Source organism: Varanus komodoensis, unplaced genomic scaffold (assembly GCF_004798865.1).
Source record: "Varanus komodoensis strain SLA01 unplaced genomic scaffold, ASM479886v1 scaffold10, whole genome shotgun sequence".
Taxonomy (NCBI): Eukaryota; Metazoa; Chordata; class Lepidosauria; order Squamata; family Varanidae; genus Varanus; species Varanus komodoensis.
The window spans coordinates 31,401,083-31,416,850 of record NW_025335269.1 but is presented as its reverse complement, the minus strand read 5'-3'; the positions used below and the strand labels follow the sequence as shown (position 1 = coordinate 31,416,850).

General features: G+C 45.9%; 1 protein-coding gene across 1 annotated transcript; it reads right to left on the bottom strand.

Annotated features, from left to right (window-relative positions):
- Positions 1-1,657: 1,657 nt before the first annotated feature.
- On the bottom strand, positions 1,658-8,448 carry CYS1 (cystin 1). The gene is made up of 3 exons (XM_044419199.1): positions 8,071-8,448; positions 3,324-3,370; positions 1,658-2,182 (listed from the first exon to the last, which is right to left on the bottom strand). Exons 1-3 carry the CDS (start codon positions 8,446-8,448, stop codon positions 2,086-2,088), a joined length of 522 nt encoding a protein of 173 aa, XP_044275134.1. The 3' UTR covers positions 1,658-2,085.
- Between the last annotated feature and the right edge of the window lie 7,320 nt (positions 8,449-15,768).

The following is a 15,768-nucleotide window of genomic DNA, read 5'->3' as shown; positions in this document are numbered from 1 at the left end:
CTTTGTGAAGACTAAAGCTGCATGATGAGTTTGCATTTGCAAACATCCAGCAAAGTACAGGCAAAGTGGAAGTTAGTACTTGCTCTGTCAGCTCTGGGCTACACTTTGACTATAAATAGTTTTAGCATTTGTTTTAAGCATGCATAATTTAATTAGATTTCTTCCAGCATGTGCACTGTTGACCACAAATTCATGTTTCTCTAGTTTGAACACTAGTCACCTGCAAGCAGGTGGCGCAGTGGTTTAAACTGCTGGGCTGGTTGATCGAAAGGTCGCCAGTTCAAATCTGCACAACGGGTGAGTTCCCGTTGCTCCGTCCCAGCTCCTGCCAGCCTTGCAGTTCGAAAGCACGCAAATGCAAGTAGATAAAAAGGTACCACTGCGGCGGGCAGGTAACAGTGTTCTGTGCACTTCGGTGTTTAGTCATGCCGGCCACGTGACCACGGAGACTGTGGACGAACGCTGGCTCCCTCGGCCAGGAAACGGAGCTCAGCACCGCCCCCTAGAGTCAGGCATGACTGGACGTAATGTCAAGGGGAAACCTTTACCTTTACACCTGCAAGAATTAAGTCTTGTGCCGGCATAAGACAGAGGCAGAGGAAACCAAGTAGAACACGTAACACTGTCAGTAAAAGTACAGCAATGTTTTGCAACTTGGTAGAGTTGGTTCATGAAACAAGCTTTTCTGGGGATTTCCTCATAGATTTCTCTTTAATGCTGACAGTGCAGCAATGATCTGAAAGCTTTTCAAGTTGGTTATGTTCAGTCTTGTTGCAGGATGGAAATCTCATCCTGTCGCTTGCAAGTCACATTTCAGCTGCTGTTTTGACCTGTATGTGGAAGACTGGTATTTGCAAAGGCTGAATGGAAATTGCCCTGATGGCTTTCCTAAAGGATGGCCAGACCCCCCTTCCCCAGAACATTTCCATTTAGACACCACAGCACTCAGCCAGGGCCCTGGACAAGGACATTGATGCAAAGGATCCTGAGGCTATAGAACACATCTGCATATCATGTGCATATGTTAATGTGCATGTCTGAACACACAGGGACATTTACCTACAATGCACCCCAAATAAAATATTTTTTTTCTATTAATTTTCACCCCATGCGCAGATCATCCCAAATTGGTTCTTTTTCAGCTACACTTAATTTGCACTGACTGTGAATAGGTGTGGGGAAAATGCACGAAATTGTGGCAGAGAGAGAGAGAGAAACAAACAAACAAACAAAAGCAAGCTTGTGGTTCCCCCATGGAAAAGCATTCCCCTTGCAATTATGCTTAGGAGAGGGAAAAACCCACTTTCATTGACACCAATGGAAGTTTCTTTCCTAAGTTTAATTGCCATAGGAAAAGGTGTTTTTTTTCTTTTTGGGAGGTGCAGAAATGAGGGGATTTTAATCCATCCTTCCCCAACTGCAACCAAGCCTTAGTCCCCACATCATAGAAGAAAAACTCTTCTATCGTCATCCATAGCACTGAGGGTACTGATGCTTTGGGGATTGGGGTGAGTCCTAGAAACACACCAATCTATGAGGATTAGTCAAAAAGACAGCATTCAGCTAGTATAATCTGCTGCTGGTTCATTCTATAATCCGGGGAGAACAACTATAAAGAGGCAAACATCTTCTGGGCATTAATGTTTTAATATGCAGGATAGGTTTATGGTTGAAAAAGTAAACACTGGCCTTTCTTAAGTATGGTAAGGCAAAATGCAGGCAGCCTAAAGTAAGCATTCGTGTTTTTGCGAAGACTTTGAGGATTATGTATTCTTCCACCAGAACATTTCAATGTTTAAGATCCCAAGTAAGCATGCCAGTCCTATGCACCCACCCACTTGGAAGTCTGCTTTCCAAAATGAACTTGGTGAGTTCCTATTCCCGCTGCACCCACCACCAGTTATTAAGCGTTCTGAGTTAGTAAGAGAACATCCAGGTGCAACTCTTGTGGCGACCTCTTTCAGAGAATGGGGCTCCTACGAGCAGCTTGGTGGTGCCAGTCCTCTTCCTTTCTTCCCTTTCTGAGAAATGCTGCAGTTTAACTCACTCGCCCCACAGGGAGCTTCTGCAACCCTGTGACTGGCTTCAGCGGCAGTATTCCTGCTCGATTATGGCCATCAGCTCCTCTTCAGAGTAATCGTAGGATACCTTGGCCTGCATCTCAGGCTTCCTGAGTGGGACCCTGGAAGGGAAGGGAAGGGAAGGGAAGGGAAGGGAAGGGAAGGGAAGGGAAGGGAAGGGAAGGAAGCATGTTCAATGCAAACAGCTGAATTATGGTGAGATCCAATTTTCCTCCCCCTGCTAGCAAAATATTATATTCTCTCCCACACTATTCTATTTCTCCTTTCTATAACTTACATAGGTAATTTCCCCACCACTTTTTAAAATAAGTATTCAAAGTCATGTATACTCCAAGTTTCAATTTTTAATAAAATTGAGTCCAGGTGACAGGGGACACTGCCTGAAAGGGAAGTCAGAGAAATATGTTGGGCATAGTTAAATTTAATCAAGTAAGATTTTTATGCTTATTGTAGAGGCAACAAAACCAAGGACAGAGAGTAATTGTACTGGTGAATAAAGAGATTAGATAACATACCAAAATGAAATTTGAGAAGGAACCTCTTCAATAACGCTGCATAATATGGTAAGAAAAGAAGCTAACAATGTATTGATTGACTGATTTGATTTATTTTGCCCCCATCATCACAAAGAGCCCGATGCAATTATATATTTATTTTATTTCTATACCAACCAATAGACAAAGTTTTCTGTGAGCCTTACTACAACCCTCCATTATAAAAATAAAAGTAACATCAGAGTAATAAAAACAGAAAAGTCCTCAGGTTAAAAAAAAAAGTTATTACCAAATTAATGTCCAAATTCCTCCAAGACTGAGTGTTCATCCTCAGGCAAAAGCAAACAATACTGAAATCAACTTTTTAGATGTGTTGAATTCCAACTCCTATCACCCACAAACACCCATCAGGAACAGTGGAAGTTGTAGTACAACAACCTTGGATTAGGGAAGGCTGATAAAAACTAAGATGGCAATATTATTCTTAAATTCAAGCTCCACCAGTGTGTGTTGGGAGTATATGAAGTTGTCCAACAGTTCAGAATCACAGCATTCCAAACATGTTCAGCAGGTAATAAGAATAATATGCTTCGTCAAGAAACTTTTCACAGGCACACTTGCAATATGCTGTGAAAAAGAAATAGCACTAGACCATGTTAAACAACAGGTGAATGTATGCGAAATGAGAGCTGTGCCTGCTTCTTTACCCATGACTCAAGAAATCGTCATTTGAATTACAGTAACTTACTGGTTGGCAAAGTCATTGCTTTCTTGGATGGATCTTGCTAGAAAGACCTGGAAAACAAATGAACATGACAACACTAAGCATGTGAACTCGAGATTGCACAATTATGCATTTTACTAGCTGGGTCAATCGCTTCAGTAAAAGCAAACATGATTTTTCACTGGGGAGAGGCAAGGTGACTGACATCCCTGTAATGGAGAATTTCAGCCGCTGGGTTCTAGCTTGGTGTCTAGCTTTCCCCACTCTAAGGCCTGTGTGCGCATGTGGGCAAATAAATAATCAGAGGAAGTATGCCTGCTGCTGGGAAAACAAGATGGAGGGTGCAGTTGTGCACATGTCCTACCTTTGGGTTTCTCATGAGAACATCTGGCTGATCGCAGTGGGACCAGAATGCTTGGCCAGATCAGCCAACACACGTGTGTATGTGTGTGTGTGTGTACGCGCGTGCGCATGTGTCTGGGGGCAGCATTAGTGAAGCAAACTAGAAGAGTGCTGTTGAAGAAAAGGCACTCTCCCTCTTAATGTTATATAATTCCGTTTCAAGAACAAAAAGGTAGCACAGCAATCAGAACTTACGGGCATATTATTTCAAATGGGGAGTATTTTGGGAAGCTGCTTCAATTTCCCTGCATAGACTGAGTCAGAGGAGGCATCGGGCTTGCTGTCCCTTAGTCATGGCCAAGAACGTTCAACTGTGCTGTCTCTCTGCAATCTCTAATGCTCTTTATATAATACCCACCCTACTTTATAGGCCACTTGGGCTGGGAATTATGGGAGGCGTGATCTCAACATACCTGAAGGGCGCCAGGTTGGGGGAGGCTGTTATAGGGTATCACCTGCGGAACAGATTGTCTTGCTGTTGTGTTCAGTTTAGCCTTAACAGAGTCAGATGATCCAAATATTATTGGTGTTGATGCTCACCAAACTGCAGAAGTTGAAACGGGGGTGACTTTGTTAACATACCCCAGTTGCAGGAAACTTGGATTAGTGTTCACGGATTGGTTTGTGCTCATATGTTCTTTAATCTAAAATCAAGAGTGGAGGGAGATTGGCTGCGAACAGGAATGCTCCTCTTCTGATAATCATGGTTAAGTGAGAGCCAGTGTTGCATTTCTGTTTCTTTCAGGCATAATTCATTAGATACATCGTTGTTATGTGCCATCAAGTCATCTCTGACTTATGACAACCCCATGAATGATAGCCTTCCAAAATGTCCTGTCCCTGACAGCTCCAGTCTCCTTCTCTAGGCTCAAGGCTGTGGCTTCCTTAATGGATTCAGTCCATCTCTTGGTTGGTCTTAGTTTTCTTCTTCTGCCTGTGAATTTCCCCAGCATGCTTGCCTTCTCCAGGGAGTCTTGCCTTCCCATGATGTGCCTGAAGTATGACAGCCTCAATTTTGTCATTTTTGCTTCAAGGGAAAATTCTGGTTTAATTTGTTCTAGGATCCATCTGTTTGTCTTTCTGTCTGCCCAGGGCATTTGCAAAGCTCTCCTCCAACGGTATATTTCAAATGCATCAAGTTTCTTCCTGTCAGCTTTCTTCACTGTCCAGTTTTTATACCCATACATTGTGGTTGGGAATACAATAATTTAAATGCTCTTGGCCTTGGTCTCCAGGGAAACATCCTTACACTTATTAAGTGTGCACTGTCCCTTAAATGCAAGCCATCACCCAAGCTTCCTCCTATCTCTCTCCTGCTGGCCAAAGTAAAGTGCTGGTAACCTGATGCCCTTCAGATGTTTTGGGTTCCACCTCCCACAACCCTGGACCATTATCTGTGCTCACTGACACGTAGAGCAGTCTTAGTCCAAAACAACCAGCTAGCACCAGGTTGGAGTTCCCAGTGGCAGGCCTATGTCGAGAGCCTTGCTAGGGATACAGTGATATAAAGAATCCTACTGCTGTGCTCGTATGTCATATGTGCCAGCCAGAGGTGCAGTACAGTAGGAGTGCACAGGGAGGCACACAGTGGGAGTTTTATATTATTCGCAGGAATGCTGGTGGCAGAATGAATTTTCCCAGCAACAGGATAGTTCTCTGTTGCAATGCAAACTATTTTGGGGTTCTTTGGTCTTTAACAGACGATTTCCCTCAGGGCCTGCTGCTGAGGGAGATGAAACGGCCAGAACCGGTCTCTGGAGATAGATCTACACAGCAACCTGAATGTGTGAATACTCCTTGGAGAGATGGCTGTAAACATCAGTGTTCCAAAATGTACCCCTGTACCACCAGACATGTGCAATCTAACTCACAGAGTGCAGAAATCCTGTTGTAGAGCTTGGATTTACTTCAGCAGAACTTGTGAAGGAGAGTTCTTGAGCACATGATGCCTTTAAAAAGTTATTAATAGAAAACCTCAAAACATCCAGAGTTTTTGCACACAAAATAGAGCAGGGGTGGCCAAACCAAGGCTCAGGAGCCACGTGTAGCTCTTTGAGTCTATCTTGCCACTTGCTGCTGCGAACACCTGTGGGTGCTCACGTGCCACTTGCTGCCGCTGCCCACAGGCACCTGCTTGCTGCCAGTTGCCACCACCTGCGGACACCTGCTTGCAGCTCTCTAACACCTGACATTTACAGTATGTGGTTCTTATGCTGAGCCACTCCTGAGACAGAGGATCCTGCCCAAACTAAGTAAGAAGGCTGGCACAAGGTGGCACTGTTTCTCCAAGGCTTAGCAAAACCAAAAACATATAGTACATTTTCATAAAACTAGAATTTAGAGGGGAAATGGATGTTATCACTGCCAGTTTTGTAAATAAAATATGTCCAGAGTTCATTTTTTGCAGTAGCCGGTAGACAACATTTGCTGTGCTGGGCTGTTAAATGACCAGATGAGCTACTTGAGACACAAATATTTCCTTTACCTAATGAAAGCAAAGCAGGGTGGTACCATCCCAAAAGTGCCACTCACTTCGACTGGGTGGTTCAATACAAGCAGCTGCAGTGGCTTCAAGAGTGGTTAACAAACTGTGCTGCTGGGTTCAGACAACATGCAAGCCACCCTTGGTTTACAAGTCTTATTATGTTGTCTGAACTCAGTCATGGAGCAGATTGATGGAGGAAACTCCCCCAAGCCCTCCAGTATGTCCCCTGCTCTTGCTTGCTGTGGTGCTCATGCTGGCTAGAGTGGAGGAAAGGTGGTGCTACCCTCACTGTTACTCTTTCCAAAATTCTTATTTTTAAAGGTGGAGTGTGTGGAAAACATCCTTGGCAAGAGAACCGGGTTCTAGTCCCCACTTGGCCATGACTTTGGGCCAGTGACTGACCGCTGGCTGGTCTGGCCTGCTTCAAAGCATTGTCGTGAGGATAAAATGAAGAAGAGGGTCATTCTACCTTTGCAGTAGAAAAAGGGTGGGATAGGAATGATCCCCATGCTAAAAAAGATGTGTGGGCCATTAAGGTGCCCTTCATGTGTAGGACTACAACTCCTGTCATTCCCAGCTGCAACAGCCACGGCTGCCTAACCGTTCTGGAAGAGCTGGAGAAGGCTAGCCTATAATGTCACTACGAATTAAGTCCCAGCCCTGTCTTTAACTGAATGATGAAAATGAAATGAGATGCCACAATCGATTCGAATGAGCGCTCTTAATGTAACACTCGCTAGACTCTCCTGATGGCGCATGGCAAGGCTGCGCTGTGATGGTCACAGCTTCACCAGGGCGAAAGTTGATCACCGTTGCTGGCACAGATACACTCTGGCTGTGGGCCTGTGAACCGGTTTTATTGCTGGCGTTGTTGTTGTTTTCCTTGCTGTTTTATCGTGTTCTTACTCTTTATTATGCTTTTATTGCTTTTGATATCATGCAAGTTTTATGTGTATTGCTGCTGTATGCCTCCCTGGCAGGACTTCTGCTGTGAAAGCTGGCCAAGAAATAGTTGAAAAAATAAAATGAAATAACATACAAATAATATGTAGAGCTTCCACTGAGAAACAGTCTCTGGAATCTGTTCTGTGTCAAAGAACCCAGGCCTGAAACAGGAACAAAATGTTTCTGAAGAGGCATGGCAGGAGCCATCCTGAGATCGAATGGTGAATCACATGAAGTGTGTTTTCAGCACCACACCAATCCATGCATTTTGATGACTCTTCTTTATTTTGTGTGTAGCACCATTTTGCAAACATGAAACACGACCTGGCCATGCATTTACATTTCAAATACACCCTGTGGGTTGAACAGGTTCTGATGCTGTAAATCTGGTTCCATTGGCCGTATTGGCTAAGGCTGATGGGGACTATAGAGGGCATCTAGAGGGTTCCAGTTTAGGCAAAGCCTAATTAAATCATTCCATCAGCCTGTCTGACAAGCCCACCCCCTCGCCCAGCGCCTCGCACACTTGCCCCTGAACCTAGCCCTGCACAGGACGTAATGGAAGAGAGCTACTGCGCTTCTCTTGCCTTTCAGATGCTACCAGGCTCATTCGCTAGCATCTTTAGGAAAAAAACTGGTCAGTGGTGAAAGGTCAGGTCCCTGCTGCAGGCTTCGCATTGCTGCCACCCGGGATAAAGGAAACCTTGCCAGCTACATTAAAGAAACAATGCCAGCCACGTTGCTTTCCCCTACTATGGCTCCCTTCATTTTGGATGACACCTCCTCGCAACAGTGGCTAATGGGGGGGGGGGGTCCAGTCAGATTGCTTGGCTCCCACTTCTTTCTAAAAGAAGCTAAACACGCGTCCCGCCGAGAGGGTGCGCGGCTCCGTCGGAACCGGAGCGTCACGCTTGCAGCCAGCACCGCCGCTTGGCTTACCCGCTCCTCCCGGGGGATTCCATCCTCTCTCTTGCCTGCGCCGCCCCCTGCCGGGCGGGAGCAAAAGTCTCCGGCGTCGAGGCGCGGCGGGCGGCGGCCAGGCAGCTCCGGACGCCCGTCGTCGCACTCCTCCAGCATTCGGTCCAGGAGCTCGGAGTCCGAGTCGGGCTCTCCTAGCGGGGGCGAAGGAGGGCGCACAGGCGACTGGCGGCTGCAGCTGCTGCTGCAGTACCAGGCGCCGCCGCCTCCTCCGCCGCCAGCCGCCCTCGCCGCTCCTGCCTGGCCCTGGCCGGCGGGGGCGCTGCTACTCCCGCTGCCCCGTGCAAGACCCCGGTGGCGGCTGCGCGCCTTCGCCGCCCTGCTGCTGCCGGAGCCCATGGCGGCGGGCTCCCGCGGGCGGCTGCAGTTGCTCGCGGCCGCGTCCCAGCGGTGCGCGCTGGTTCTGGTTCTAGAGCCCAACTGTTGCGGAGTCCTGGCGGGCCGCGGCAGGAGAGGGTGGGTTCGATGCCCGGGTCCGCGCCTCTTCCTTTCCCAGATGTATGTATTTATTTTGGATCCCTTGGTTACTGAGAATTTTTTTCACGGGAGGGCCGAAGCAGCAAGCAAACCCGCTCTGCTTTTTCCCAGCGCGCTCGAGAAAGCTGGCTGGTTTTAGGGTTATTTTTCTCTCGCTCTCTCTTTTCTAATCCCAAGAATGTGGCCTTGAAAGAAACCGAATGGGTGTAACCGTCTCCCTCAGAATGAGGCTTGGTTTCAAAAACAGCTCTCTGGAGAAGTATTTTTAAGCGGAAGAAGAAGAAAGTTAAAAGTCGGAAATACCAAAAGGCAGTGTTCTCTCGCATACAGATCGTATCTGTGGTGGATTCGAGAAGTAGAAACCTTGACAAAATGAGCAGAAAGATCCAAAGCAACTGCTGTGCAAAGTAGGAACAAGGAACCAAATCACAGCTCTGCCAAGGGAAGTGAAGCCTCTGACAGATTGCCTGCTGCTCCAAAAGATATTTCCATATAAAAGTAGCATAGCAACCCCAGCTATATATAATGCCTTTACAGTGCTGCCAACCTGTTAATAATATTTATCAAGGTGAATTGCAGGATTTTGGCTCAGTTAGCCATGAAGTTCGATTTGTAAATCTGAAATGATGAGACTGGTCACCATAAAGTCAAGTTCGAGGCTGTAAGCCTGCACATTTAGGAGGAAGTCCTATTGAGCTTAGTGGGACTTACATCGCAGTAAACATGGGCTCCTACGTTTGAGTTAGCCCTCAGCTTAGCTTAGCCTCACTAGGTCATTTTAATGGTAGTGCTCAGCATGAAGGGAAGAAGAAAAATGTTACTGAGCATAGGAAGAGTATTTTTTTTCCATTTGGACTAAACAGAGCTATGATCTGGTAATTGGGGTACAGAGGATATGCCAGGTGTGAACTAGGATGACTCAACAGGACTGTTTTGAGTTTCCAAGCAGTGCTGAGCATTTCGTACAAAGAGGACTTCCACCACTTCAGCCATTTTGCACAGTCGCTCAGTTTCAATGTGGCTGAATCTAGAAAGGTTCCAAAAGAACAGGTATGTTAGTCAGTTGCAGCAAAAACTGTGGCATTAAAAAAAGCCCTTGCAGACTAATTCATTCCAGCACAAAGGAATGGACAGAATAGTCTTCCAGTCTTCGGGAATGGATGTGAGGAGGGAGAGAAAAGAACAGCTGCCTATTTCCTGTTACGACCCTAGTCAGCATAATGGGCATTCAGCATAGCTGCAGTTGTAAGTACACTAAATCAGAGGTGCATGACTGTTTTGGCCCCCAAGTGCTGCGCTCTCTTGTCTTGGGAGGGTGGGGGCACCTGTATATTCACACGCAGGCGGGCGCTCACTTCTACCTCCTCTGCTTGCCCACTGAGATCCAGGGATCGCTGGAGGGTGGAAGAAGGAAATGAAAGGACGAGCACCAGTGTGGCAGAGTGGTTCAAGTAACTTTGGATCAGCCACTGACTCTCAGCTGAATCTGCCTTGCAGGGTTGTTGTGAGGAAAAGCGTGGAGAGGAGAATTATCCAAGGCACCTTTAGTTCCAGTGATTGCCCCCGAGACTGCCGTTTCATTGCCAAAGGCATTAGTGGGAAAATGGATCTCAGAAGCCAGGAGACACCATTTTTGTCAGCTGTGCTTTGGGAAAAAGTGGTGGAGAATCCTCCCAATTTCTGGGACCACACAGGGAGTGGCCAAGGGCTTCCCGGTTGTACACCTGTGCACTAAAAAACTTAGGCTTCAGAGTATGTTGCTTTTGAGTCAACATAACATTCTCCTGGATTGGTGTTTGTGTGTGAGTATGAAAGGAAGCTTTTTAACATAAGAGCAATGCTACAGGGAGACTTCAGGAAAATAGCATTTAGACAGGAACTACTTTTTGGTGGTTAGTCAACTCAAGTGTTAACTAATTTAGGTTTAAGATAGGAATCTGCAAACAAAGTTCATCACACCAGTGAATATTTGCAGTAATTGAGTTCTTGCATGCAAGAGCTATTGGACTTCCTCATGTCTTTTAGGAATCACTTTGATATTTAATGCAAGAGCTACATAATTGAACCTAACTCAGTCATGGGTTTTGCCCAGTTTCTCTTGTCCACTACTGATACACATGTTCTTGGTGCATACAGATTATATTTTTCTTTTGACTCAGGCAGGACAACATTAGTGTTTAATTAATAAAGAACGTTTTCAGTATACTGTAACTATTTCAGTGTGGTGATTTAAAAAATGGTTGTAGCTAGTACTAAAAACAAAATCATGTTCTGGAATCAGCCTAAAGAACATCAAATAACTGGAGAAAATAAGGCAGATAAATGGTGTTGTATCTTAAAGGAAGGTGAAGTCAGGTAGAAATTAAAGCATGTTTTTCTCTTTTTATCAAGGATATATTAGATTGTTTAATTATATCTTATTATATTTTCAGCTGGGTTTCTCCCACCAGATGCGCATTGTAGCCAAAACAGAACAAAACGCCATGTACATGCAATTCTGAATGTGCAGATTTAAAATGCAGAGACTTTTAAATGTACTCCATTTCCTTAGATCTGAGCAACTTAAGAAATAAATATATTGTGGTTTTTATTTGGAGGGCACCAGACTGGGGAAAGCTGTCCTTTTGACAAATCATACCATTACAGCCCATGTTCTGTTGGCAAATTGTTGTTTAATAAGACGCTCCAATTTGGAATTTACAGTTTCCCGGAACAAAATTCCACTGAGTTCAGTGAGATGTAGTTCCAGGTAAATGTGTACAGAACTGCAGCTTTTGGCCTTGTTTGTTCAGTTTACTGCTTGTCAGTGCCAACATGAGACATTTCTGATGTGTTGCTGTATTCATGCAGAAAACGGGAATCTGCAGCAGTTTGAAAAGAGCCAATCCTTGTTGTCGTTGGAAAGAACCACCCCCTTCTCCACAAATGTACGTAGACATTTATGAAATGGAATCCTGTCTTCACTGCACCCTCACTTATCTGGACGGCACTTTCATAGCCCCCACCCATCCCACTTGTTTATTCTGCAGTGCCAGAAGTGTGCATTCATAACATACTGCCAACACTTTCCAGGAAGTAGTTGCTCCCTGGGCCTCCTGAGTGAGAAGGCATACCTGGAAAAACGAATGCAGAATCAAAGTTGAAGCAGAGCGAGGGCAGAGAACTATATAGAAATGGAGTATAGGTATGTTGCATCAACAGTGAGTCAACCTCAGGTGAAGTAACTGTCAGACAACCTGTTGGTTGTAGAGTGACCATCATCCACAGTGTTGTATTCCTGATCACTATGTGTGGTTGTGAACCCTGGGCAGGAAAAGAATTGGTGCATTGAAACCCTGGTGCTAGAGGAGAGCTTTGTGAATACCCTGGATTGACAGAAAGACAAAACAAGTGAGTTCTAGATCAAATCAAGCCAGAACATTCCCCGGAAGTAAAAATAAGAGAAATTGGACTGTCCTAATTTGGGCACATCACAAGAAGGCAAAACTCCCTGGGGAAAGGCAAGACAATCATGCTAGGGAAATTCACAGGCAGAAGAGAAAGAGGAAGACCAGCGATGAGATGGATTGACTCCATAAAGGAAGCCACAGCCATGAGTTTAGAAGAGCTGAGCAGCGCTGTCACGGACAGGACTTTTTGGAGGACATTCATTCATAGAGTTGCCATATGTTGGAGGAAATGTGACCACACATAGCAAACACCATCGGTTGGTGGTGGTTGCCAACTATTTGACGGCATCTTCCGTTTGAAGAAGTGTCCTGCCCATGTGTGGCTGAAAAATGAGGGCTGGGAGCCACCCTGAAGTGGCTCTTGAGCAGCTCCTGGACAGCAGACTGACCAGACCACATGCTACCGTGGTCAAAGTCTTCTTCAGTATAGTCAAATGCATTGTGTTTCTGTGTAGATTAAAGTCAGCATTTAACATGTGTATGCGCATGTGTGTGAGCACCTGCAGTTTTTATGCAACGCTCTGCCCTCCACTTTGCCCTCTTTGAGGTGATACCTTTCCTCTTTTTTGGTGATTCCAAGTGGGCACCTTAGTTTAGTGAGCAAAATACCGTGGTACCTCGGCTCACGAATGCCTCAGTTCATGACCAAATCGAGTCGCGAACAGAAATTTCATAAAGATTTTGGCGCAGGTGGCGAACTCTGCGTCGGGTGGCGATCACGAGCATGCCTGCCTTCCCTGCACGGGGCGATTGCAGTTGGGCTGGGTGGGGCGAGATGGCCACAATTGCGCCCATGGTCCCTGCCCGAGCGCCCCCCCCCACGCGCCCGCCTCCACCCAGCGCGCCCACAATCGCGCCAATCGCGCCTGTCTCCCCCCACCCACCCCGCACGATCGTTGGGGCAGGGGAGATGGCCGTGATCTTTGTTGCTCTTTGTCACTTTGCTTGAAATTTTTGTGAGTAAAAAAAATAGTTGCAGAACAGATTAACCTTATTTACATTGACCCTCATGGGGAAATTTGACTTGGCTCACGACCGATTTGGGTCACGACCAAAGTCCTGGAACGGATTAAGTTTGTGAGCCAAGGTACCACTGTATATTGCCCTTTACCCAGAATTTGGTCTCAGTTTGATGTGAATAACTTAGGAAGGGCACTTAGCTTTTCAGCCTACCCAACATCCTGAACAACATGTCATTCAATGCCCTCAAATCAAAATTGAAAAACATGGTTCTTTATTCAACTGGAAATTCAGAAAGACAGAAGTACTATCTTGATTAAAATCTCCAAAATGGCCCTGGATTTGACCCAAAGTCTGTGGAAATTGCTCTGCTTGTTGTAAGCTTGTCCCTGTGTGTTGCCAGTGATATTTTCCCCACCATTTACCAGAAGTAAACATGTTTTCAGAGCTCTGCATTTTTTGAGACACTGTATTTTCTTGGCCCAATGTATTGTTGGCCTGTTTAAAAAAAACCCTTTCTGTTTCTTTCCCAATGCAGTGGCTGCTTGATCGCGCTTTCCTTTGTGTGTGGCACATTCCTCTCTGAGGAACCCATGGACTGGCAACGAAGCCTCCCGGTCTTTTCGCAGTGCACACTGAGCAAAGTCTGCTTCCATCTTTTCGTCAGCCTCAGCCTTCTGCCAAGCGGAGGCTTCTCTGGACTGACTTGCTCTCTTTGGAATGTACACAGAGGCGCCAAAACAGCGACTGACAACCAAACTCTCTCTTCTGCATTTGGTAGTGGCAAGGGTCCCTCTTAGACCGTTGTGGCAGCCCGTGGCCATGAGCAATAAAGGAGGACTGAGTATTTGAAAAATCAACATCAGGCACTTCTAGACATTTTTAATTCAGAAGCCAAGAGGCATTCCAATGCAAAGTAGGAAGGCTGATTTTTTTGCAGACATGTTGCAGATTCCGCTTTGTAAACAATTTCCTCACTTCAGAGGCAAGGTTCTCAGATTCAGCTTTCTGAGATGCAGACATAGGTAGCTTTGTTAGAATTGAGACACATTTGGACTTACGGAAAACTGCCCTAGGAAACAGTATTTCATTATTTTGCAAGCTTTGGTTTAAAACAAATCACAGCTGCTGATATTGCCAGGTTTTGGACGCGGAAAACCTTCATGGATCATATTGGAAGGGATACACCTGTATGGAAAAAATAACCTCCAACCCAGCCATTCACAGTAAGTATGAGAACCCATTTCTTAGCAACCATGTTGCTGTGAATTGTCCCCAGGAAGCGTGTCCTAGTCAAGCGTCACTTTCTACCCCTGATAGCATCCATGGAGGCTGGCTGTAGGAAAGATGTTAAAGTCTGGCAAAAATAATTCTGGTTCTAAGAAATTATGTAAGCAATAAGACCGATCTCCCTGTTTTCCCAAATAATTTCTTTGGAATCACAAATCCCAATTGGGATGAACTTGCAAGGTTGGTGTCAGTGGCCCAGTATCTGCATGTACATACATGCAATTTTCAGGGATTTATACCCATCACTCATTATGGCTTTCAGGGCAGCTTACACATTTTAAAATCCAATAAAACAAATACAAAGCATGCCAGTGGAGAAAATTGTAGTATAAGTAGAGCAAAATAAAAGTAAGAAACCTAGTCAAGCAGGCACATCTGAAATAAAGACCTGTAAAATAAAATCTTCACCTGGTACTAAAATGACTTTAGGGCAGGGGTGAGCTGGGCTCGCCAAGGGCAAGCGTTCCAGAAATGGAGCACAATCACCAAGACCACCCTTTCCATGGGGCCCACCCCACCATTCGTTAGATGGCAAGGGACTCCTGAGAATCTTAGGGTTGCACACAACACTAATATAAGTCCCATTCATTGGGCATGTTCAGCCTTGAGAAGAGAAGACTGGGGGGAGGGGCATGATATCCCTCTATAAGTACCTCAAAGGCTGCCACAAAGAGGAAGGTCAAGATCTCTTCTTGCTGATGCCAGAGTGCAGGACACAGAAAAATCAATTCAGGTTGTGACAACCCAGAATCAGGTTGGACATCAGGAAAAGCTTGCTCACTGTCACAGCAATACGACTGTGGAACCAGCTGCCTGGAGAGGTCATGGGCTCTCCCACACTAGAGACATTCAAGGCGAAACTGGACAGCCATCCTAGTGGGATGGTGTAACATGGTGTCCTGCAACAGCAGGGGGTTGGACCTGATGGCCTTCATGGCCCCTTCCAACTCTACTGTTCTATGATTCTAAGATGGATCTGCTCAAAGTGGGACTGACATGGGATACAACCTATAGGGCACAGTCCTATGGGCTTGATGTCCAGTCAACAGAAGCTTCAGACTGGGGAGACTGGTGACTCCTCTGTCCGTGGGGTGCCTCAGACATCGCAGCTTTCTTTTTAGCTTTATATGAGCCAGCCCTGGTGCTCAGCTACATCCCGAAAATAGGTTCACCGCCATGGGGTACCACAGATGCATCCTGTTAAGCTGAAACGTTACAATGAGTACAGACCTCTCCTGACAGAGTAGCAAGGGGTCCCATCTCTCGCACTTTGCAGTCTGCACAGATTCTGGGGAGGAGCAAGGGTGGGCAGAGGACCTGACCATTTCAGAGTTACCCAGTGAAGTTTCTCAGGCAAAGCATGAGAACCAGCCTGCCTTGGACAGGGAGGGAAGTTTTGCAGGGCTGGCGGGGGAGCAGACATGAGAAGAGCTCCTTGACCTGGCCAGAGAACAACAGGTGAAGTCAGTGGGCCAACTGCAAA

What these genes read in the sequence shown, in the direction of transcription:
- CYS1 (XM_044419199.1), bottom strand. Translation starts at nt 8,448, where the DNA reads ATGGGCTCCGGCAGCAGCAGGGCGGCGAAGGCGCGCAGCCGCCACCGG. An exon ending in GAATCCCCCGGGAGGAGCGG is followed by an intron (nt 3,371 to 8,070) that starts GTAAGCCAAGCG and finishes TTTGTTTTCCAG; the next exon opens with GTCTTTCTAGCAAGATCCAT. An exon ending in AGCAATGACTTTGCCAACCA is followed by an intron (nt 2,183 to 3,323) that starts GTAAGTTACTGT and finishes CTTCCCTTCCAG; the next exon opens with GGTCCCACTCAGGAAGCCTG.